At 47.8% G+C, this 25,525-nt stretch overlaps 1 protein-coding gene across 6 annotated transcripts in view; it reads right to left on the bottom strand.

The window, feature by feature from the left end:
* Positions 1 to 347: 347 nt before the first annotated feature.
* Positions 348 to 25,525, bottom strand: part of MCM3AP (minichromosome maintenance complex component 3 associated protein) — a 43,764-nt gene continuing 18,586 nt past the window's right edge. For 3 of the 6 annotated variants that reach the window (XM_089910086.1, XM_089910087.1, XM_089910088.1), the window contains 14 exons: positions 21,086 to 21,199; positions 19,425 to 19,577; positions 17,635 to 17,886; positions 15,827 to 15,895; positions 15,608 to 15,742; positions 13,645 to 13,795; positions 8,839 to 9,097; positions 8,523 to 8,620; positions 7,301 to 7,691; positions 5,932 to 6,189; positions 5,325 to 5,454; positions 3,335 to 3,541; positions 1,911 to 2,061; positions 348 to 630 (listed from right to left, as the gene is read on the bottom strand). In XM_089910086.1, the coding sequence (XP_089766212.1) occupies positions 472 to 630; positions 1,911 to 2,061; positions 3,335 to 3,541; positions 5,325 to 5,454; positions 5,932 to 6,189; positions 7,301 to 7,691; positions 8,523 to 8,620; positions 8,839 to 9,097; positions 13,645 to 13,795; positions 15,608 to 15,742; positions 15,827 to 15,895; positions 17,635 to 17,886; positions 19,425 to 19,577; positions 21,086 to 21,199 (2,527 nt within the window). In that variant the 3' untranslated portion in view covers positions 348 to 471. Of the gene's footprint in view, positions 631 to 1,910; positions 2,062 to 3,334; positions 3,542 to 5,324; positions 5,455 to 5,931; positions 6,190 to 7,300; positions 7,692 to 8,522; positions 8,621 to 8,838; positions 9,098 to 13,644; positions 13,796 to 15,607; positions 15,743 to 15,826; positions 15,896 to 17,634; positions 17,887 to 19,424; positions 19,578 to 21,085; positions 21,200 to 21,547; positions 21,680 to 25,525 lie in introns of those variants that run through there. The other 3 variants (XM_089910085.1, XM_022596818.3, XM_089910089.1) reach the window with 3 other exon arrangements.

The raw sequence follows: 25,525 nt of genomic DNA, 5'->3' as shown, positions 1-25,525 counted from the left end.
CCCAATCCCCTTGTCTCCCCCTGCTTCCAGTGCAGGCACGTGCCCCATGCCTCAGAGAGCTATGTACATATACAGCTGGCTCAGTACACCTGTTGGCTCTCTGAGGTGTGAGCTGGGCAGGCCGGGTGGGCAGGGTCCCTGCACCTTATTCATCCCTGCACTACTGATTTGGCACATCAGGGACTGCAACTGTTGCTAAGACAATGAATGACCACCGTTACACACTGAAATGTAAGAGCATGTGTTGGTGGACAACAGTCAGAAGAGATCATGAAAACAGGTAAGAGTATCAAAGACATTACACAGGAGAAAACAACCTTTCATCCTGAAAACTGAGGAAGACCTCATTAGATATTCCAGTGGTTTATTTGCATGATTAATAATCACATTCCAACATGCACCAAGCATCTGAGAATAACATTATTTTGAGTTAAAAGAACATCTTCTAGACCCTCTCTCAGGTCCAGCAGCTCAAATGTCCACCATGTCCAGCAGTGCAGAGAGATGGAGCTCAGAGGCAACGTCCTCTTCCCTTGAACTGCGGATCAGCCTTTCTAGGCGCTTCAGCCGTTCGGTCACAGACGTGCCTGTTGCCTCTGACATCTGCAGTTGCTCCCCCGTCCTGTCATTCTATTTGAACAAAAAAAGAAACCAAAAATAGCTTTGGGATACCCACAAGCCAAGATATATTTTCTTTAAAGGCACTGGATCTGACTCACGTTAGAAACCTCTTCTGGGGCCTGCTAGGCTCAACAAACCCCTCTCTTGGCATCTATCACACATCCTTCCAGCCCCTTCCAGCACATACACATACAGCTGCCATCATCGGCCACGGAATGTTTCCTCTTCTGATTCTTTATTTATATTTTAAATTTTCCTTTTCTGGCCGTGCCGCATGGCATGTGGGATCTCAGTTCCCCTACCAGGGATCAAACCCAAACCCCCTGCATTGGAAGCGCACAGTCTTAACCACTGGACTACCGGGGAAGTCCCTCCACTTCTGATTCTACCATGAACAACTTCTAGTCGTTTTTATAAGACATCGTTGTCAAGAGCTACGAACTATGCCATCATATGTATTGTAATTGCTGAACCAGACTCTCATCTTTGGATGTTTAGTTTCCACTTTCATGTACTATAATTAATGCTACAGTGAACAAAAATACATTAACTTTTGTCATCAGTAATTTCTTTAGGGCAGAATTGTTAAGTCAAAGCGTACAAATATTTTTAAGGTATCTGCCAAACTAATAATTGGAAATAGTATGTCATCTTAATTTGTTTTTCTCCGCAATTGAAGGGCTTCCTAAATGCCAATCCAGGAGCATACATTTTGCCTGTCCAGCATTATGCATATAAACTCTGCTTTTGTTTCTTTTATCACTGAAGGAAGAATGGTGAAGTAGAAAGACCTTGAGCTTCGGAGCCAGCTGGGTCTGGCTTTAAAAAGCAGCTTTGCCACTGACCAGCTGAACACTCTTGGGTGAGGCCCTTGACTTCTGTGAGCATACCCTCCTCATTCATTAATTTTCCTCACGGAAAATTAATACCAGAAGGGAGGTCTGGGTGATGCCAAAGCTTGGACAGTATGTGCTCCATAAACCGAACCACTGTTGTCACCTTTGTTATTCTCCTCCAAACTTTACTGCATGTCAGCATAACATGGTTATGGGTTTTGTTCAGTTCTTAAGCATGTATCAATTCCATTCTTCATTCATTTCATAAGCAGAAACTCGGAATTAGTTGGGCCACTATAATACTGACAGATTAAGTTTAAGAAAAGATCTAATTTAAGCTAATAATTTATTGGTCATCATGACATCATACGATGACTCGAGACATTACTTTTTTCCCAGTCATTCTCTCAGTTGTTAAGTCTAATATAAATGCCAAATGTACTCTCTTCTCACCTGAAGGCTAGTAGTTGTAGATGTTTTCATCACAGGTTCGATAGTCTGAGGCAGAGACACCAGAGTCTGAGGAAGGTAGAGTGGAAGGGAAGTTGAATCTGTACATGCTCCCGAGTCCTCTGACAACCACTGCTGAAGTTGATCTTCAAACCTGAAACATTTGAGCATTAGGAAGCAAAAATTTAACTGTCACTCACTCTTCTCCTATATATGCTTTAAATTTTTTAAAGCTCTGCTTTTTACTAAGGGTGGAACTAAGTTATGACATCAACTAAGAAGCAGAAAAGCATTGTTTAAAAAAATTTAGTATCTTCTCTTTAACTTATAAAACCGATTTATATTTAATGAAAAAGGTGGCATTTATCCAAAACAACTGGTTTTTAACATTACTTGTACTTCTCTCACTTGGTTTATCTTCTCTGGCTTATTTTGCTATTATGTGTCTATAATTAATTTGGATCTCTTTGGATTATCCAAAATGTATGGATTGCTGCTTTAGTTTAAAATTAACCCAAAATAACATCGCACTGACACCTAACATACTCCAGAGCTGTCCACTCCATAAACTTGTTTTTTAAAGAAACGTAATCTGGTCCAAACTGCTTAAATGATACAGACCTAGGAAAATCTACTTTTAGAAATCATGACACATTCATTCACTCTCCCAACACATATTTATCAAGCCTCCACCAAATGCTAGGCATCATTCTGGGTACCAGCAACACAGCACTGAGACAGAACAGACAAGGCCCAGCTGGAGGCAGCTGACACTCTAGTGAGGTGAGACAGACAAAGGAGACGTCTGAAGACGAGAAAGACAAGGCAGAGACATGGAGACAGGGAGGACTGGTGAGACGGGTAAGGAGGTCCTCACTGAGTAGATGTGAGCAGAGGCCAGAAGTGAGCATAAGGTGGGCCAAGGGGAGGGGCTGACCTTGCCTACTGGCTGGACACAGAGGCTGCTGGAGAGGACAGGGCAGGGCGAGGCATGAGGATGACAGTGGAAACTCCCTTCTTGCCGTCTCTTCTTCCTCAGTAAAACCATGAACACGGGTGGTGGGAGAGGCAGAGGGAAGCCCTGCTCCATCCAGCTCCTGCATAGCCGCAGTGTGGGAATGCCCCAATGCCCAGGCTGGCCAGACGGGCAGAGCGTGCCAGCCACGTGCCACAGAGGCTTAGTTAGCCAGCTACACTCACTCCCCACTAGGAGACTCGGGACTTTCAGTGATAAACAATCAACAAAACCGATTTCAAATAATAAAAGTCGAAGGCACACTATCGAGGGCACTGCCTCTGTCCTCAAAGAGCTTATCCTTCACACGTCTGACCTGCCTTCTTTTTTAAACAGTCTCGTCCCTGGGATCCTTGCTAACCCGGCATGAAGCGGCCTAAAGGACAAAACGAACCCCGGAAACGGGCTTCACCTCTTGCTCTCCTCTTTCTCCAGCAGCAGGCTGCTGGACAGACACTGGGCCAGGAGCTCCTGGGCAGAGGCTCTGTGCATCAGGTCGTCGGTGCCGGGAATCCGCCCCTCTCGGCCGCGCTCCACACCTCTCTTCCCTTTGCGGTGCCCGTGAAGTAACGGAGTGCGAAGCTTGTTTGCAGAAGGATGAAAAGATCTTATCCCCAAACTGTAAGTACACGTTTTGAAATGCTTACGGTCAGGAAAGAGAGGGAGAAAGGGCTCCTCTGGCATCAGGTAGAGTGGGGTGCTTTGGGGTCAGGCACAGGCGCAGAGGAAGGGCAGCCTCTGCCTTGCAGCAGCTTCCCCTCTCCTGGGCAGCAAGGCTCCCGAAGCTTCTCTACTCTGAGTTTTGCTTCCCATTCCAGGGTCATCAGCAGTCTCTGTTTTCCCCTAATACTGGCAAGGTTCTTATTTTTCATGTAGCTCCTAAATCCATCTGGATTTTTTTTTTTTTTTTTTGCTGTGATGCGAGGCCTGCAGGATTCTAGTTCCCCGACTAGGGATTGAACCCAGGCCCTGGGCAGTGAAAGCGCTGAGTCCTAACCACTGGACCGCCAGGGAATTCCCCTGGAAGTAATGTTTACAGCAGCGGGAGATGAGAGTCTAATGCTTTTTCTAAACAGAGGCCAAAAAGTCTGTCCTCTCTGCACTAATTTCCCACTTTTGGCGTGGTACTTTTATCACATATGGTTCTGTTCTTGCACTTTCTATTCTGACCCATTTGTCTACTGTAACTTTATTATATGTTTTGAGATCAGGCTGAGCAGACCTTCCTTGTTATTCTTATTCAAAATTTTCTCAGCAATTGCTACACATTTTCTCATCCTGATGAATTCTAGAATTAACTTGTCAAGACCAGGCGGAAACATCCTTTTGGGCTTTTGATTAGAAATGTCCTGACTTTATAGTTTGAGAACTGACATCTTTACAGCATTGCATCCTCCAGTCAGCAAAGCCTAGCCTGCCCCTCATTTATTCAAGGTTTTCTTTGCACCTTCAGGGCTCTGAGAATCCCCTTCACAGGGGTTTGGCGCCTCTCCTGGTCAGTTTGTGTCCATATGTTCTAGATTTGTTGCTGCTGTGAATGAGAATTTCTGTACATTGTAGGTTGATCTGTCTGGTCACCTTGCTGAATGCTGAACAGTTCTAAGGGTGTGACTGTCGATGATCCTGAACTGACAATTTTACTGTCTGGAAATAATTGGTCCTCCTCTCTTGATATTTATGCCCTAAACTGGGCAGGGTCTCCAGGACAACAGTGGACAGCAGTGATGTCAGGGCAGCTCAAGGTTGGTTCTCATTTCAGTGTTTCTGATGTTTTACCGAGAAGCATGGGGTTTGTTAGTAGTTTTATGGCAGACAGCCCTATCAAGCTAAAGAACTGCTCTACCCAAGTTTCGTAGGAAATTTTATCAGGAATGGGTATAAACTGTTTTCCTGGAGAGGGAGAAGGAATGGGTATAAATTTTAAGGAAAACTTTTCAACACCTAGTGAAATGACCGCTTATTTTTCTGTTATGGCAGCAAATTACACAAATAGTTGTGTACTACTGTTGATATTGTAGAGCATGGTATAAAGCGAGCCTGTGAGTTTTTTACGTACTGCAAAACTGCATGTGCTAACATCTTACTTAGTATTTTTGAACCAGGTTTGTAAGTGAGATCAGACAACAGCTTTCTTTTGTCTGCACTCTCCTGGTTATGTTACGACTTCAGGGTCGGGTTTGTCCAATAAATGAAATGCGATGCTTGTTTCTCTCTGCTCTACAACAGTTTCTACTACACGGGAATGATCTGTTCCTCCAGCATCTGTCTGAATCTCCCCACAATGGGCTGGATTTCATGTATAGGATGTGAATTTCTGCTGTATACTCTGTTAGAGAATACAGTTCACTCTCTTGGTTGTGGGTTGTGCAATGACAGAAACGCACACTGAACACAGATCTCACCGGCTCTGACTCAACTGTAGCTCCTTCTGCGTCTGCATTCTGGCTTGTTCCCACGACAAAGGAACGTCGTAGTTTTTCAAATGGTTTTTAAAAAAATACACACATATCTGACCATCTTTAGTCAGTGCCTCTGAGAAAACGATACAAAAAGAAGAAGAGAAAAGAATATCAAAAGAGCAACAGGTGACCACTTGATGTCTGCTTAAATTCACTGACTTAAGGACTAGCCCTTCCGATTAAAGTCACACAATTATGTGACTCCCATGCTTGAGCTACATATGCTCCAAGTTTCCATGGGTCATTCAAGGTCCAGAGAGCCTCACGTCCAGACCTGCATGGCCAGTGTGACTACTCAGAGAAGTCTCTCTAAAGCCAGCCTTGGGGGCCCATTTCAGGGAGATGAATGCAGGCTCTCCTGGAACCTTCTCAGCTCTTCCCAATGTTTATAAGTCACCCGGAGGTCACTGGCTTGGAGAGGTAGCCCTAAGGAGAGGAAGGGCGGGGACCCGCAGGAAGGAAACAACCACCAAGTAAACATCTTCCTTTGCTGAAACTGGACCAGGAAAGTCTCCTGAGGAGCCGGCCCACGGCACCAAGCACTAACTACCTGGTGTGACGGGAAGCCTGGGGGGTGTCCAGTCCCTCAGCCTGTGGTTGATGCACAAGGCGATGATGTCATCCCACGGGATCTCAGCAACTGAGGGCCGTGCCCCCCGGCCTGGGGAGGGGCTCCCGCTCTTCCACCTGTGGTGCGTGCCGCGGAGCAGGCTCTCCACCTGGGACTGCAGGACAGGCTGCGTCTGGAGAGAGCTGGGGATCTGGGAGGCATACTGGACAACCATGGAGCACACGGGGAGCCAGGGAGCTGGAGAGAAAGCGCCACATGAGTCACAGACCGTGATGCAAATCTACATGCCATGTTCTTCACTCTGTATTTTCCTAGGAAAAGGCAACTCTGTAGCCGAGAAGTCTGCCTTCAACTCTGAATACAACAGAACCACAGCTGTTAAGGAAAGAACATCTCCCTCCCCATGTCCAGGTAAGGGATGCAGCCACCCAGGTCAAACTTCACAACAAAGGATCCATCCTAGAGGCTCTGAATGCATAGGCCTGCAGGTGCATGCAGGAACCCGTATCTGACCAAGCACTCAGGGACGTCTGGTCCCAGAGGCACGGGCTTCTCTTGGGGAGCCCCAACCTAGCTCGCGGCAGAGGATTTGCGCAGTGCAGTTTATTCCCCATTGGGTTCCTTCAGTAGCAAATGTCTGTTAGACCTACTGGAGAGTGCACCTCAAAATTCAGAATGAAGCCTGAGGCCTCTGTTCCAATGGTCTAAAGGAGAATGGCCCTGCTAAGGCCATGTGCTGCGCCACGTGAGCACAAACAGCCTTGTTCCCTCCTAACAGCATCAGCAAGGGAAGGGGCAGCCTCCTCACAGCACAGGGACCCATAAGGTCTGCGTGAGAACAGCCCAAAAGCCTCACTCGGGCACAGCTGGAGCCACAGAACGAGCTTCTTTGACAAAGAAGGAACACTGGTGTTAAAGCAGCACCGAGTGCCGTGGCCCCAGCAGAGCCAGCAGCGTGGGGACAGGACTTCACAGTCCCCATGCCTTTTGCTCCCAAATGCCATGGCACAGGCAGGATGGGACCTGCTGTTAACTGAGGAGTCCCAGGCCTTGGGTGCAGCACTCTTCCTGACACCTTCCTCCTGAGACTGAACAGATACCCACAGACCGCTCAGATGGTGGTGAAGGGCCAACAGGGCTCACTCCACAGAACCCCAGCTCGTCCTGACTCCTGAATCCAAAGCCAAGTGCGGACGGGTGCAGCGTGGGGCCGGGGTGCCCGGTGGAGAAGGGCCACCTCACACTGGTGCCCAACACCGGCCAGGGAGTCTCTACAGCAAGAAGGAGGCGGGGAACTCGGCCGCAGCACACTGCTTCCCAGCCAGTACCCCTCAGCACGAGCACGCACCTCCCGGGGGCGGAAGGTCCATCTGTGGGAGCTGGAAGCCAAGGACAGCCTGCCTCAGCCAGGCCAGGTGCTCCGGGGTGTTCCAGTGAAGGTGAGGAAGCAGCCGGCTGCCCCCTGCCTCGGCAAACTCAGTGACAGGCCAGGACAGGTCACAGAGCTGCTCGGAGGACACTACAGAGGCCAGGAAGCTCAGCACGCTGTTGAACAGTTCGATGACGGCACTTGGCTCCTGCGGGGCCAGGCCGCCTAGCCTCCGCTCTCTTCTGTCGTGGAAAAACCGGCCGCTAAACTCCCGGCTAACCCCGTCTTCCACGTACTGAATGAGGGTCTGGCAACAAAGGTCAAGGGCACAGGGGCAGTGCGAGACCAGCCACTGCACAGCCTGCGAAACCTGAGAAGCAGAGACAGTGGGGAGAGATCTGGTTCAACAATTCACGCTGCTTTTCAGGAAGAGATTCCTGAAGGCGCCCCTCCCACAGCTGCCACAGCAGGTGCCACCGGAGCAGCAGCCTCTCAACCACACCAGGAAGGGGAGCAGAAGCTTCCACTCCAGTTGAGTTTGGTCTCCCAGGGCCCTGGAGACCCACACAGCAGGGACCCCGAGAAGGGCTCCCGTGCCCCTCGCCCCCGAGGAGCGTGGCCTGAAGGACCGCCCCGGAAGGGCTGGAGGCCCAGGGGAAACCAGCCCTACACATCCTCTTCACCTCACACAGAAAAGGAAGCCACGTCTTCCCATTCTTAGAAGGACTAACAGCTTCACTACATGCCTGGATGCTTTCACATCCTGTAGTTATCTTTCCTCCTGTAGTTATTACTTTTATTTTAATTCCTGGCACTTCTTTGCCTAAATGTAATTGTCAGCACAGACTTCCTTTTTTTAAGGAAACTTCTGATAACATTATTTCTTCATATTCCAAGGACAACCACTTACAAAAATAATTATACATCTGACCGTGAGATACAAGACATGAATTGTCATATTTTAAATCCATAACAACAAAACCTCTAAAAACATTTACACAAACAATTTAATTTATTGCCAATAGCAGAACTGTGGGCAAATTTTATCTTTTATTTTGATTTCTGCTTATATTTTTAGAAAGTTTCCTGTCAAAACATAAAATTAAAGATGCAAGCAGTAACATACACTAAATTCAAGATAGAGTGAAAGGGAAAAAACTGAAAATATCTTGTCGGACCTTTAAAAATGATAAAACCTTACCTTAGTCGTGCCTTGTAAATCACTAATGGAATCAGGGATCTCAATAACGGTATAATCTGAAATCAGCTTAGCTGAAACCAAATCCTGTAGCATCAGACCTTTAAGACAAAGAGACGTAGGTCACCTGTCTCCTGGTAGAGGTCTGCAGGCCAGCAAAGGCATCTCACTGCTCTGACCCCGCCCAGCCCTGCCCCCAGTCACTGCAGCAGCTGCTGTCACATGACTCCGGACGCCACACTGCCAGCACTTTCTCATACCCCCGGCTCTACCCACTTATTTAACATGCCAGCTCATAAATGGAACTGCCTTCACACACCAGCTTCCACTTCCTTCTCCACGGCGTCCCCTCCCGGGCTGGACACGAGAACCACCAGCGGAAGCGCAGGCTGGAAGGGCTTGGCCTGCAGGAGCTGCTTGATCTGCAGCAACGCCGACAGCCAGTACACGTCCTCCTCTGCCACGTCCTCGCTCTTCACTTTGGGGGGAAGCAGCAGCATAAGCCCGCTGGCTCCCAGGAGCTCCTTCTGTGTCTCCACAGCATCGAGGGCACAGTCGCTAAGAGCACCGTGGGCCACCTGGAACAGCACCCAGGCCATCAAGATGGGTGCACCAGGGGACAAATCAACAGTGAGCTTGGGTCCCAGAGTGAGCAGAGCCAGATGCTCACCTCACGCCAGGTCAGCCTCCCGCCGTGAGGCCGAGAATTAGTACGGAAATTAGCCATAGGTAATGCAGCCTCTGGCTAGACTTGTGTTGGAGCAATTTAATCTTAACAGTTACCTCAAACAGGCTTGTAAAAAAACGAGTAAGCCGGGACTTCCCCGGTGGCTTCCCTTGTGGTTAAGAATCTGCCTGCCAGTGCAAGGGACACGGGTTGGATTGCTGGTCCAGGAAGATCCCACATGCCGTGGAGCAACTAAGCCCGTGCACCACAACTACTGAGCCTGTGGTCTAGAGCCCATAAGCCACAACTACTGAGCCCACGTGCCATAACTACTGAAGCCCACACACCTAGAGCCTTGCTCCGCAACAAGAGAAGCCACCGCAATGAGAAGCCTGCACACTGCAATGAAGAGTAGCCCCCGCTCGCTGCAAATAGAGAAAGACTGTGTGCAGCAACAAAGACCCCACGCAGCCAAAAATTTTTAAAAATTAAAAAAAAAAAAAAGAAAGAAAGAAACCCAAAGGAAACAGATACCGCATGGCACATAGAAAACTTATGCAAAAATCCTAATTTCCTCTGAGGATGCCTCTGGAAACAGTCATAAGATGATATGAAAAAGTCAAATAAGGACAAGAAAAAGGAAATCAATAATATATATATTATTAAAAACTCAATAGAACATTTGGAATACAAAGTCAAGGAAATCTCCCAGAAAACAGTATTAAAAACAAGAGAAAATGGGATAGAAAGGATTAAGAGGCTCAGACGCTCAACTGATGAGGCCATCAGTCTAATAGGAGTTCAAGAGAGAAGAGAATCAATGAGAAGGAAAGCGGATGTCATCAAGATGCAAAAACGTCAGTCTCCAGCCCACAAGGACCCACCAGGCCCAAACCATGAGGGAAGGAAGTCAGCACCAGGGCCCCAGGGACAGAGTGCAGGCTTCCAAAGAGAAACAAAGTGGGCCACAGAGAAAGGAACAGAACAGTTTCAGACATCTCAACAGCAAAGCTGGACGGCAGGTGACAGTGGAGCAAACTAGAAGGAAAATAACTTTCAATCCATAATTCTACAAACCTAGCTAAACTATGAAGCAAATGTGAGAGTAAATACATTTTCAGACAGGCGAGAATGCCAAAAATTCTCCTCCCACGCATTCTTCCTTTGGAAGAAAGTGGAAAACGTGCTCCATCCAACAAGAGACTAAACCAAGAAAACATCGTGCTGCTGCTGCTGCTGCCAATGGCAGCACCGCGTAAGTGCTTGATGTGTCGGACTGCGCTCTGTATGTATAACTCACTTTGTCCTCAAGGGTCCCTGTGCGCAGTGGCGCCGTGGAGCAGCTGTGTGGCCCCGGGCTATGTGTTTTGGCTCCTCCCTCCCTGGCAAAACCGCATCATGAGTAAGAGCACTGACCCACAGGCGGCACCCGGCCACGAGGGCCAGGGCTAGGGGTGGGAGAGCGGGACCGAGCTCTCAGTCTGGAGGGCCCGGCTGAAGCCACAGCGTGGGACATGTTATCCGCCTCAAGGGGAGCAGGAGGGTGGCACCTTCTCAGAGGGAGGGACAAGGTGAAGTGACAGAACACTTGGGAAACTCTATTGAGACATGCACAGCCCATGTGCCGGCACATCTGGGTAATATTAACGAAAGATGAAGATAAAACTACTTAAGTAAGATAATGAGACAACTACTACTTGCAAAAAACTAAACAAATGTCACAGAACACTTGCCGGTTCTGGGGCAAATAGCTGTCACACAGCACGCGCACGCACACACAACACACGCACCCACGTGGCCCCACTTGCTGAGATAACATAAAGTAATGGTGTAGCCACCTGGAAGATGGGGAGGCTGAGAGGAACTGGGGTATTAAGAGTTCACGCCTCCCACAGTGGGGTGTGCAGCCCCGGGATGGCCCCCACGATGCCACCTACTCGTGCTGATGTCCGTGCACCGTCACCTGCCCTGAGTGTGAGCTGGGCCCAGTGACACGCTTCTAATGGTATCAGACAAACGTAATGGGGTGCCACCTCTAAGATTAGGCTACAAAGAGATTACGCCAGCTTGCTCAGCTGATGGGAGCCAGCTGATGCCCTGCTGTGAGCTGCCTCATAGAAGCCCACGTGGCGTGGCCTGCAGGGAAGTGAATCCTGCCAACAACCACGAGCGTGAGCTTTCCGAGGAGACCAGAGCCCTGGCCTGCATCTTGACTTACACCTGGTGAGGAACCCTGAGCCAGAGGGCCCATCTAAGCCCCACCTGGACTTCTGCCCCACAGAAACTGTGAGTAACGAACGTTTGTTATTTAAAGCTGCCACATTTGGATGTTTTTTGGTTTTTGGTTTTTTTGGCCGTGCCGCACAGCATGCGGGGTCTTAGTTCCCAAACCAGGGATCGAACCCAGGCACCCTGCAGTGGAAACGCAGAATCCTAACCACTGGACCGCCGGGGAATTCCGAAAGCTGCCACATTTGGAGGTAACCTGCTATGTAGCAATAGATAACTAATACACATATTTTAATGCAAAGTCGGCAGAGAACATCTAAAGTGGATAAATAAGAGAAATGGCAGTGTAAGGACATGATATGGAAACAGGACAGAAGTCAAGCCTCGGGGAAAGGAGCTAGAAGAAGGGGCAGGGGCTGCGATTTCTCATCATACATCATGTGGTGCTATCTGAGTTTTTAACTACATGCAAGTATTATTTTGACTTAAAATTTTAAGAATAAAGGCAAGAACAAACTAATTGTCCAGTAGATGAAGTCTGACTTTGTCAACATAGGAAAAAGGGAAGAACACGCCCCAGGATGTTCCTGTTGCCTCTGAATGGTGAGAGCTTAGATGGCTCTTATAATCTTTATACTTCCTCTGTATTTCCTTATGTTTTTAGTTTCATATATGTATTACTTTCACGTTTAAGAAATACAATAAATAGTGTTAAAATGGAAAGAAACAAACAAAAATTCTATAGTCAAACTACAGTTTGAAGCAGTTCCAAGGACAGGAGGAACATGCCCTACAGTGCCGCATGCAGATGTCCGGGTGTGCCATGAACGTGCCTGTCAGGAAAAGCAGAGGTCAGGCGTGGAGACTTCGGGTCAGGACACGGTGGGCAGGGCCGCTTTCACTGGGCCCCGCTCTGAGCGTGCCGCCGGTCGTGATCGCCACACTATGGGAGGCACCAGGCCCAGGTCGGACAGCTGGCCACAGCAGCAGCTACCAACACCAGGTCTGCTCAACACTGAAGCCCACACTTCCTGCCCTGCACTGCTATTTTCTAAGTAAATAAAATATACATCTGGTTTTACTTCTGAACACACACAGTAAAACCTCAAATTCATTTATGCAGGTCTGAATCTAATGAGGAAACAGCTTCTCATTAAACAAGTATCTCTCAGGGAACCAATTAAGCTCAGTATTGCACAAATACCTATAAAGAACAAAAATTAGGGACTTCCCTGGTGGCGCAGTGGTTAAGAATCTGCCTGCCAATGCAGGGGGCATGGGTTCGATCCCTGGTCTGGGAAGATCCCACATGCTGTGGAGCAACTAAGCCCGTGTGCCACAACTACTGAGCCTGTGCTCTAGAGCCCACGAGCCACAACTACTGAGCCCGCGTGCCACAACTACTGAAGTCCGCGCACCTCGAGCCCGTGCTCCGTAACAAGAGAAGCCACTGCAATGAGAAGCCCATGCACTGCAACGAAGAGTAGACCCCGCTTGCCGCAACCAGAGAAAGCCCATGTGCAGCAATGAAGACCCAACGCAGCCAAGAGAGAGAGGAAGAAAGAGAGAGAGAGAGAGAGAGAAAGAGAGAGAGGGAGAGAAAGAGACAGGAAGGAAGGCAGGAAGGGAAAGGAAACGAAAGGAAAGAAAATTAGAACTTATAATCAAAAACTGAGGACAACTTTAATGTAAAACAAAAACAAGTAACCTGAAATGCCCACTACTGAACCTAAGTGAAAACTGCATAGGATTAAAAAACATTAGTCTTTTGGTAAGACCTGATATATCAGGAAGCTATTTAACAAAGATTTCAGCAGCTGACAGACCATATGAGATGCAACAGCCACTGCATTTTTTTGTAATGCTCTGTCTCATCCCTCTTGGGTTAGTTACCAGAGGTCCGTGGAATTCAGGGCTTCTGAATTATAGGTGAACATATGGACTTTTCGGGATTGTTCTGGGTTTTCACCAAGTTCTCAAAGAGAGGTCTGTGACCCAAGACAGTTAAGACTCACTGCACTCCCGAGAATCTAGCCTGGTCTCTCACACCAAGGGGGTGTGCATGGGATGTCATCAAGACGCAAGGAGGAACAGATACGACACTTGCTTCTGAGCCTCCCACATTGTTTCAGGGCCACTTCAGGGAAGTTATATGGCTCCAATCACGTCTGGGAGTGAGCCCAAATGAGAAAATCCCAGAAGTAAATACACTAAGTGATGGTCACTCACCTTGACGCACACACTGACAGAAACTGTCTGATTCCCTTTGCTGCTCAGAGTGTTAAAGAGAGTGAGTGTCTGAATCCCACCATCACGGTATGTGTCATCCACTGAGCCATCATCTCCTATGAACTTGACTTTTAACCAATCTGCTAGAATTCTGTGAATAAAAGAAAATAACACTTGAAGGAGAGTCTAATCCTGAATGTGAACTACAAAGAGAAATATTACACAGATGTAAATACACAAACCCCAAATCTTACTATAAAGGTGATCTGAACTAATAAACAGGCTGTGATTTTTTAAATGGAGTTAGGAACTCTACTGGGTTATATATTTGAGAGGACACTCATTCTAATGTGATCTATGATTATTTATTTATTTATTTATTTATGGCTGTGTTGGGTCTTCGTTTCTGTGCGTGGGCTTTCGCTAGTTGTGGCAAGCGGGGGCCACCCTTCATCGCGGTGCGCGGGCCTCTCACTATCGCGGCCTCTGTTGTTGCAGAGCACAGGCTCCAGACGCGCAGGCTCAGTAATTATGGCTCACGGGCCCAGATGCTCCGCGGCATGTGGGATCTTCCCAGACCAGGGCTCGAACCCGTGTCCCCTGCATTGGCAGGCAGATTCTCAACCACTGCGCCACCAGGGAAGCCCCATGATTTATGATTTTGAAGCACTAAGAAAAGATTCTGAGCAACAGAAAAGGTCCTTAGAGTTTACCATACAACCCAGCAATTCCACTCCTAGGTATATAACCAAAAGAACTGCAAACATATGTCCACACAAACACTTACACGTCAATGTTCACAGAAGCGTTATCATAATAATCAAAAAGTGGAAACACCACAAATGCCCATCAACTGATGAACAGAGAAATAAAATGTGATATATTCATGCAATCAAATATCATTCGGCCACAAAATTAAGGACTAATATATGCTACAACATGAATGAACCTAGGAAACATTATGCCAAGTGAAAGATGCCAGTCATAGAAGACTACGTGTTTTCGGGTTCTATTTGTATGAAATGTCCAGAATAGGCAAATGAATAGAGACAGAAAACAGGTTAGTAGTTGCCAGGGGCTGCAGGTAAGAAGGGATGGACTGATCATGGGCATGGATTTCTTTTTAGGTGAAAAAGTGTTCTGCAACTAGATAGTTGTGATGGCTATACAACTCTGTGAATATACTAGAACCAGTGAAATGTACACTTTAAATGGGAGAAATTTATGATATGTGAATTACATCTAAAAAAGAAAAGTAACATGTTCCGTAGTTGCTTTAAAAGTATGTTATCTGGGGCTTCCCTGGTGGCGCAGTGGTTGAGAGTCTGCCTGCCGATGCAGGGGACGCGGGTTCGTGCCCTGGTCCAGGAAGATCCCACATGCCGCGGAGCGGCTGGGCCCGTGAGCCACGGCCGCTGAGCCTGCGCATCCGGAGCCTGTGCTCCGCAACGGGAGGGGCCACAACAGTGAGAGGCCCGCGTACCGCTCAAGTATGGTTTCTGGAAGCAACTTGGTTACAAGAAACAATGCCATGTCAACTTTTTCGATTTCTTTTTTAAAATGCCAGAAGTTTTTTACCTAAGGAAAAAATGGAACTATAGCAAACAAACTAAACTGTCTTCCCCAAGAGTCTAAAATGAAGCAGGCTCTCATCAACATACCTCAGCAGAGCTTTAAGTCACAATCAAGTCTGAAATGTTTTTGGACAAAGACTGTTGCCAACGATACAAAATAAAAATGTGAATAATCTAAAGCGTCAACTTCAAATAACAAACAAGACAGCCTGCAAAGCTGAGCATCAAAATGAAAGCAGGCGTCAGGGCCCCCAGGAGGAGAGGAGCACACTGGCTGACACCCGGCCACCCCCGTGGGCAGCACTCAGCTGCCAGATGCTCTGGAGAAGTCACCCCGCCTCCCGGCCGCTTGCTGAGCATCTAGCCCCACAGGGGGAGACCTGCCTGACCTGCCAGGACTCCCTGGGGACTGCTCTTCTCCGTCAGGCAACACCAGCACCAGCTTCCAAAACATGCGCTCCTGCCGCCCCGGGAGGTGCTCAGCCACGAGGGATGGCAGGTCCAGGGGTGCCCATGCCGCGTCACTGGAAGGGACAGAGCACCACAGGTGAGCCACCACGCGAGCCCCCGGCGGCAGCAGCAGACACGGCGGGCGGGGGGTGACCAACCTCAGCAGCTGCTGGTAGAAGTGCTGAACCTTCATCTGGTGCGCCACCTTGTTTCTGAGACACCTTAACCTGCGAAGGAAGAACCACACAGAGCCTACGTGAGGCCCACTCGGCACCCACCGAGGAACCTGATAAGCGCTTCGTGATGTTCTGAGTGCAAAGTAATTGGTTAGTGAGTGTCTCCCAGTGGGGAATACTTAGGAGACCAAGAAACCTTTGCCGATAGAGACACAGTTTAGTCAGAGGACTTGTTCATTCCATAAATATCAAGCAGTTATCTACTGTGTTCCAGTCGTGGCAGATCAGCAGTAAACAGACACAAATCCTGCCCCGCTAGAACACACGCCTTGTAGGGAGAGAAGGGCCTCTGTTAGTGGGTGGCGTGACAGGCGCGGTGGGCAGGCTGTGGACTTACACAGGGTGGTCAGAGGTGATATGGGAGCAAAGACTGAAGGAAATAGGGGCGCCAGCATGTGAGTTCTGGGGGACAGGCCAGACCAAGTCAGGAGTGGGCCTGGCAGGTACACAGAATGAGCGCAGGGAGAGCAGCGGGGGCAGCCAGAGGGCAGGGTGGGGGCCACTGTGAAGGAACTCAGAGAGCAGCCCAGGGACGTCGACAGGGACGTGAGGCGACCTGACTCTGATGTGGTGGTGAGGACACCGGGGTGCAGGGGTCAAGGGCGGAAGCCAGCAGACGGGACAGGTGGCTACGTGAAAGGGGATGGTGGTGGAGGTGGTGAGGGTAGAGCCGCAGGATGGTGGATCTGAGTCCAGGTGTGACCCAGCCCAGGGAGGACAGGCTGGCATCCTGTGAGCCAGAGGAGGCACCGAGTGCAGCAGGCCAGGGGAAGACTAGGTTCCGACGTTGAACTGGGGACGCGGGGAAGAGGCCTCAGCTGGAGATGCATGAAGCGAGCTGGCAGCGTGTAGGATGGAAAAAGATTACCAGGGGAGGAGGCAGAGGGGAAGAAGAGGGGCGGGGGGCTGTGCTGGAGGGAGGGGGAGGGGACAGAGAGAGGGCCGTCCTGACACAGGTGACACAGCCAGGACTCCAGGAGGCAGCAGGCCAAGGCTGAAGGCCCCAACACGCACAGCAGCACATCAGAGACAGGCCAGCACCATCACCACCCTGCTTGCAGACGCAGGCACAGGACCCGGGGACGTGGGCAGCTACACAAAGTTTGTTAGAGGCGTGGAGCTGGTGATAGCCCAGGCGAGGACAAGATGTGCCTCGAGACCCCAGCAGGGTGGGCTGCCACTGCGCCTCTGTGTCGTCTTCCTAGGCCCCCACTGGGAGGCTCCTCTCCAGAGGCGACAGCGGCCTGGTCTGAAGAGAGAGGCCGAGCCCTGCATGGCCAGGATTGGGCAGCTGAAGCCAGGACCTGGGCAGGGAGCCGGGTACATGCGGGGTGGCCAGGAGGAGCGGCAGGGAGGGCCATGCGAGGGGACACAGGGAGGGAGCCCGTAAGAGAAGAGACCTGATGGCAGGAGGGGGAGTCGCTAAAATGCTGCCACTGCAGACCCAGGGTAGCAGAGGGGTCGGGGTGGGGGTGGGGGTGAGGCCAACACGGACCTCTGGCTCCACCACTGAGAATGGACACGATGTGTCCTTAAGCTAGGAAGGCAAGGAGGAAACAGGTAATTCCAGGGAAAATTCGATTGGCAGGACCAGGAGTGTTTTAAGGGGAAAAGGCAGGTGAAATCACAGCAGGTAGAGCAACTCTCACTCCGAAAACGCAATCCTGCGTCCGCCTTCACCTCCTCTGACTCCACCCATCTTCCCTGCAAACAGACGCGTTAATCCACACCCTCGATGAAGCCAGCTGGGGCAGGAGGCACTTCGGAGGCCCCGGGCTGCTGACCTGGTGCAGGAGATGCCCACTCTCCCCGCGTGGCCCAGATCCAGGAGGCCCTTGGCCAGGTTCTCCTCTGCAATGGGGCACTCTGCACTGGGCGCCAGTGCCCTCAGCCGGTCATTCGTGTCCATACAGCAGGGCGCCGCAGGGAAGGCCCTCATCTGGCGCCTCAGTTTCTTCCGGGCTGCGACACCTTCCCTCCACCTAGAGGAGAGACCAAAGTATCATCACTGGGTGTTTTTGCCATGGGGACAAGGCAAAAACATCTCCAGCATTAACATGGGAAACATTTTCTGCCAGTATGTTTAGGTCTTTTTCAGCAACAGTTCTCAAACTGAGAAATGGATCAGAACTGAAACTCAAGGTATGGGGGACGCATGATAACGAATGGGCGGTGGGCAATGAAACTACTGAACTTAAGAGTGAATGCTGAGGGACTTCCCTGGTGGTGCAGTGGTAAGACTCTGCGCTCCCAATGCAGGGGGCTGGGTTCGATCCCTGGTCAGGGAACTAGATTCCACATGCATGCCGCGACTAAGAGTTTGCCCATGCCGCAACTAAGGAGCCAGTGAGCGGCAACTAAGGAGCCTGTGAGCCGCAACTAATGAGCCCGCATGCCACAACTAAGACCTGGTGCAACCAAATAAATTAATTAATTAAAAAAAAAAAGAGTGAACAATCTCTGGAGGCCAACTTGCCAATCTGGATACAAACACAGATCCATACACCCTTTGACCCAGCAGACACCACCTACAGGATTTTCTCTCCAGACATGTGTGCACCTGTGTGAAATGTCTGCACAAGGATGCCACTGCAGCACTCTTTGTCACAGCTAGAGAGAGAAAGCCATGTGAAAGTCTACCAGTGGGACCAGGCAGGTCATCTACCATGTGCTCTGGCAACGCCACATCAGTGCACTGACGGCAACGGGGAGAGGCCACCGTGCTGCTGCAGTCAGGTCTCCGCCCTATGTCACAGAGAGTCAAGAAAAGTTTGGCACAGAGTAGGGAACGTGCTCCCACCTCTGCCAACCACCACACAAAGGTCAGAGGTCCTCGTGGGATGGAGACTCATTTCTCACTGAATCCCCTTTTACACGGCTGCAACTGTCAAGTACACTATTACTTTCTTTAAATGTTATTATGAAATGAATCATTATATAACATATGTAACACATGTATACCCATTTTAAAGATTAATGATAAATCAAACACCCACATCCTTCCATGCAGTGAAGAATGGGTGGCCAAGACCAGCAGCTGATCCCCACGGGCCCTGCTCAGTCACACACCCTCTCATTCCCAAAGGTAACCACTATGCTGGGTTTATGTTTGTTATTTTCCTTCTTTAGGGTTGTACTACTATATATAAATCCAAAACAATCCATTTAGTTTGAATATACAGTTTGTATGTTGCACACATTTCCCTAAGAATTGCTTTCTTTCACTATAAATTATGTTTCAGAAATTCATCCACGTGGGCGCATACAGCTATCATTTGGCTTGTTCATGGCCCTCTCCCTGTGTCTAGCACATTGGGTAAACAGCAGAAGGCTACCTATAAATATCTGTTGAAATATAGAGTGGTCCCCCCACCCCAATCTAATTCTTTACTTAGTTTATACCCTTTAGGAAGGAACATGTTACATGTGCATGTTATTATCAGCTGTTTCTGAAAGGATAATCTTTGTAAAAGACTCTCCCTGTATGCATTGATTTTATCTGTAAGGACACGGGACTCACCGCTGGAGATACTTGCAGAAGCACTGAAGTTCCTGGAGGGTCTCTTTTGCAGTCTGGAAAATTTCCTCCCCAAGAAACAAGTCCACCAGGTGTGCACAGACGTCCTCACAGCAACGGGCCATGCGGAGCCTCTGCTCTGTCTCCACTGCACTCCTAGGGAAAAGGGCAATCAGCATGAGAGACACTGCACCCAAGGCCCCACCCTGAGGGCCTGCCTTAAAAGCATGAGTCCACGTCCTTGATACTGAAATGTAATGATATCTTTGCTGCAAGGAAAGCTTGAAGATTTCACTTTATATAATGCACAGACATCTGGAAATTTAGAGAAAAAAGAACTAAAGTGGTACAGGGTACAAGATTATAGATCCAACAGGGCCCTTATAAATAGTCAAGAGATAATCCTGTATCTTATAGTTAGAAATTTAATTTTTAAATGACCATTGAGACAACTGAAATATCGTCTCATCAACAACATCTGATGTTTGCAATTAGAAGTGTCTCAAGTATATGATAGCTGGCTCCAGAGGCTGACAGCCTAAGGTCATGTGACAGTGGCCCTCAGATAAACCAGAATCTGAAAGAGATTTTTTATAACAAAATCCTATCAACCAAGGGATCACAGAGGCCTTTATCAAATATATGTAGCCATTAAGTCAAAGCAGCCCGGACAGGCAAGACCCATCTCCGATGGCTGTCCTCTGTGGCGGTGGGGACGGCCCTGGGCCGAGCTTAGTCCAAGTCTTCTGGAGCTGCAGAGAGCAGCGTTTCCCTGCACGCCAATGAGTCCTAGGTTTTACATCTCTCTTTTTTTTTTTTTTTTTTTTTTTGCGGTACGCGGGCCTCTCACTGTTGTGGCCTCTCCCGTTGCGGAGCACAGGCTCCGGACGCGCAGGCCCAGCGGCCATGGCTCACGGGCCCAGCCGCTCCGCGGCATGTGGGATCCTCCCAGACCGGGGCACGAACCCGCGTCCCCTGCATCGGCAGGCGGACTCTCAGCCACTGCGCCACCAGGGAAGCCCTACATATCTCTTAATACCCCTTCCTGGGATTAAGAACAGACAAACACCCATCATTTGTGAGGTCTCTTGCTTATAGTAAACAGTGAAATAGACTCCCAATTAATAGAAATGGAAAGAAATATTAATTAAACAATATACTCTGCCTCCTGGCTATATTCCCCATCTGCACCAGAGGCTGCAGACCTATGTCAGGGGAACTTAAACGCAAGGACAGATTTCCCAGCACAACTGAACCTCTTTCTTCCCTGAAGCTTGGCACTGAAATTAATAAAGTTCTTAAGTGAAATAGCTCAAAGGAATCTTTTAACATACGAAACAAAGGAAAGGATCTTCTACTTGAGAAAAACTAACGGTGAGTAACCCAGTGTGGAGAAGACCACCAGCGAATTCTTCTGCTGAAAGACACATCCCCATGCCCAGGGCAGGGTCAACAAGGAGGATGAGAGCGAAGGTGAGGGCCTCCCTGGAAGCAACGCACACAAGAACAGGGACAGCCTGTCAGTGTCTGGCTAACCAGCAGATATGCTCCTTGTCAAAATGAAAGCCAGCCAGCGTGAGCTGGACCAGCCTGGCCATGGGGCCTCTAACCCTCCTACCAGCCGCCCACCTGCCTCACGCTGCAGGCGCCAGCGCTTCACTTACTTCAACTCCTGGGAGCAGGTTTCCCTCACACGTTCTGTCACCACGAGCTCTGTCAGCTCTGCAGCTAGGTCCTGGCTCAGCTGCGTTAACACCAGTTCTCTCTCTTGTTTCAACCTGAGGGAAAAGGAGCACAAGAAGTAACAGGCGTCACAGTCTGTGACCTTGAGAGCGGGGATCTGAGTTGTGCTGCCTGACCCCTCCGGTTCCACCAGACAGGCCACACAGCCACGCCCACTCCAGTTCCCTGACCACCACCCACACCCCCTCTGGCTGGGGAGGGGCTGCTGCTTACAAGGTGGGACCTGCCCGCTCCCTGGGCCATAGCATACGAAGGCGCAGGGCGAGCCGTGGATCTGATACGAGTGCAGTGGGCAAAAGCGAGAGCATCGTAGGCCAGGGCAGGTTCTCCCCTCGTCCACACACTCCACCCCCACGGGCACTGCAAGGATGAGACACCCTCACCTCTCTTCTTCAGCCCGCCGCCTCTCTTCCTCTTTCCGCTCCCTTTCCTTAGTCACTTCTTCACTTGCAATGTGCCTCAAAATGCCCATGGTTGCAGCTGTTAACAGCTCCTCCATAGCAGCATTGGAAACACTAGACAGAGCAAAGTGGACATTGCTCTAAATAAATAATAAAAGCCACACAAACCGTATTACTAGACTTCTAATACTAGCAAGGGAAAAAATACCTATTTGCCTTCCAGCATGAAAACCAAGCCCACGGTTAGGAACACACACTCTATCAAAACTGACTCAGGAAAAAAAGAAAATCTGAATAAACTTATAACTAGTTAAGAGACTGACTCAGTATTTTAAAACATCTTCCAGCAAAGAAAAATCCAGGATGAGAAGGCTTCACTGGCAAATTCTACCAAACACTTAGAGAAGAACGAACACCAACTCTTCTCAAACTCTTCGAAAAAACCGAGGCACAAGGAACACTTCCTAACACCTCTACGAGGCCAGCATTCCCCCGACCTGATACCAAAGCCAGACAAAAACACCACAAGAAAACTAGTGACCAATATCCCTTGTGGACATTGAGGTAAAAATCCTTAACAAAATACTAGCAAACCAAAATTAAGCAATATACTGAAAGGATTATACACTACCAAGTGTATAATCTCACACTACCAAGAAAGATTTATTCCTGGAATGCAACAAATGAAAATCAATGTAATACAACCACATTAATAAACTGAAGGGGAAAAAACCCAAAAAATCATCTCAATTAATGCAGAGAGAGCATCTGACAAATTCAATACCATTTCATGATAAAAACACTCAGTAAATTAGGAAGAGAAGGGAACTTTCTCAAAATGATAAAGACCATATATGAAACACCCACAGCTAACATCATATTCAGTCATGAAAGATAGAAAGCTTTTCCTCTAAGATCAGTAACAAGACAAGCGTGCCCTATCTGCCATTTCTATTCAACACCATATTGAAAGTTACAGCCAGAGCAATTAGACAAGAAAAATAAAAACATCCAAACTGGAAAGGAAGAAGAAAACTACGTGTATTCACAGATGACAGGATCCTGTATGTAGAAAATCCTAAGGGATCCACTCAAAAGCTATTACAATAAAAAAAAGTTCAACAAGGTTGGAATATAAGGATCAACACCCCAAAATCAATGGCATTTCTATACACGAGCAATGAACGTTCTGAAAGTGGAATTGAGGAAACAATTCCGTCTACAATAGCGACAAAAAGAATAATATAATTAGGAACAAATTTAACCAAAGAAACAAAAGACTTGTACAATAAAAATTATAAAACGTTGCTGAAAGAAATTAAGGAAGACATAAACAAATGGAAAGACATCCAAGTTCATGGACTGGAAGACTTCATATCGTTAAGATGCCAGTACTACCCAAAGCAATCTACAGATTCATTGGAATCACCATCAAAATCCCCACATAACTTTTGCAGAAGTAGAAAAACCCGTCCAAAAATTCTTATGAAATTTAAAGGGTCTCCAAATAGGGAAACAGTCTTCAAAGAGAAAGTTGGAACAAAGCTGAAGGACTCGCACTTTGAGATTTCAAAACTTACAACTTACTACGAAGTTATAGTAATCAAATCAAAGCAATATGGTACTACCATAAAAACAGACATATAGGGCTTCCCTGGTGGCGCAGTGGTTGACAGTCCACCTGCCGATGCAGGGGACACGGGTTTGTGCCCCGGTCTGGGAAGATCCCCCATGCCGCGGAGCAGCTGGGCCCGTGAGCCATGGCCGCTGAGCCTGCGCGTCTGGAGCCTGTGCTCCGCAACGGGAGAGGCCACAACGGTGAGAGGCCCACGTACTCCCAAAAACAAACAAACCAAAAAAAACAGACATATATACCAATGGAATATAGAGCCCAGAAAGAAACCCTCACATATATGGTCAACTGATTTTGAACAGGGCGGCAAGACCATATGAAGGGAAAAGGACAGCCTTTTCAACACTGGTGCTGCGAAAACTGGATACCCAAGAACAATGTTGGATCCTTATCTTACACAATATATAAAAACAAAATCAAAATGGATCAAAAACCTAAATTTAAGAGCTGAAATTATAAAATGCTTAGAAGAAAACACAGGGGAAAATCTTCACATTATTGGGTTTGACAGTGATTTCTTGAATATGATACCAAAAGCACAAGCAACAAAAATAGATAAATTGGACTATATAAAAATTTTAAATTTTTGTGCATCAAAGGACACTATCAAAAGAGTGAAAAGACAATCCACAGATTGGGAAAAAAATACTTGCAAATCAAATATTGAAAAAGGATTAGTATCCAGAATATGAAAGAACTCCTACAACTCAACAACAACAAAATTCAAGAATGGGCAAAGGGCAAATGAAGCAACTGACAAAGGATTAATCTCCAAAATTTATAAGCAGCTCATGCAGCTCAATCACAAAAAAACAAACAACCCAATCCAAAAATGGGCAGAAGACCTAAATAGACATTTCTCCAAAGAAGATATACAGAGTGCCAACAAACACATGAAAGGATGCTCAACATCATTAATCATTAGAGAAATGCAAATCAAAACTACAATGAGATATCATCTCACACCAGTCAGAATGGCCATCATCAAAAAATCTAGAAACAATAAATGCTGGAGAGGGTGTGGAGAAAAGGGAACACTCTTGCACTGCTGGTGGGAATGTGAATTGGTACAGCCACTGTGGAGAACAGTATGGAGGTTCCTTAAAAAACTACAAATAGAACTACCATATGACCCAGCTATCCCACTACTGGGCATATACTCAAGAGAAAACCATAATTCAAAAAGAGTCATGTACCAAAATGTTCATTGCAGCTCTATTATAGCCCGGAGATGGAAACAACCTAAGTGTCCATCATCGGATGAATGGATAAAGAAGATGTGGCACAGATATACAATGGAATATTACTCAGCCATAAAAAGAAACGAAATTGAGCTATTTGTAATGAGGTGGATAGACCTAGAGTCTGTCATACAGAGTGAAGTAAGTCAGAAAGAGAAAGACAAATACCGTATGCTAACACATATATATGGAATTTAAGAAAAAAAAATGTCATGAAGAACCTAGGGGTAAGACAGGAATAAAGACACAGACCTACTAGAGAATGGACGTGAGGATATGGGGAGGGGGAAGGGTAAGCTGTGACAAAGCGAGAGAGAGGAGTGGACATATATACACTACCAAATGTAAGGTAGATAGCTAGTGGGAAGCAGCCGCATAGCACAGGGAGATCAGCTCGGTGCTTTGTGGCCGCCTGGAGGGGTGGGACAGGGAGGGTGGGAGGGAGGGAGACGCAAGAGGGAAGAGATATGGGAACATATGTATATGTATAACTGATTCACTTTCTTATAAAGCAGAAACTAACACACCATTGTAAAGCAATTATACTCCAATAAAGATGTAAAAAAAAAAAAAAGAATGGGAAAAGGACTTACATAGACATTTCTGTAAAGAAGATACACAAGTGACCAATAATTACATGAAAAGATGCTCAACATCATTAGTCACGAGAGAAAGGACAGCAAGTGTTGGCAAGAATGTAGAGCAACTGGACCCCTTGTGCACTGCTGGTGGGGATGCAAAAATGGTGCTGCTGTTGTGGAGAACAGTTTGCTGATTTCTCAAAAACGTAAAAATAGATCACATGATCTAGTAATTCCACACCTAAACATATACCCGTAAGAACTGAAAGGGACTCAAACCGTTATCTGTGCCCCAGTGCTCACAGCAGCATCATTCACAATAGCCAGAAGGTGGAAACACCTTATTAAGCACGGGTGAATAAATGAAGCGTGGCACATATACGTGTGTGTGTGTGCGTATAGTTAATGGAGAATTGTTCAGAAACAGATCTGGAGGCAGACAATGGTGATGAATACACGACACTGTAAATATACTTAATGCCATTGAATGGTGAGCTTAAAGATG

This window comes from Delphinapterus leucas, chromosome 4 (assembly GCF_059928025.1).
Source record: "Delphinapterus leucas isolate spDelLeu-1000000601 "Yukka" chromosome 4, BTC_Dleu_Yukka2, whole genome shotgun sequence".
Taxonomy (NCBI): Eukaryota; Metazoa; Chordata; class Mammalia; order Artiodactyla; family Monodontidae; genus Delphinapterus; species Delphinapterus leucas.
The sequence above is the reverse complement of the archived record's forward strand: the minus strand, read 5'-3'. Positions and strand labels throughout refer to the sequence as shown.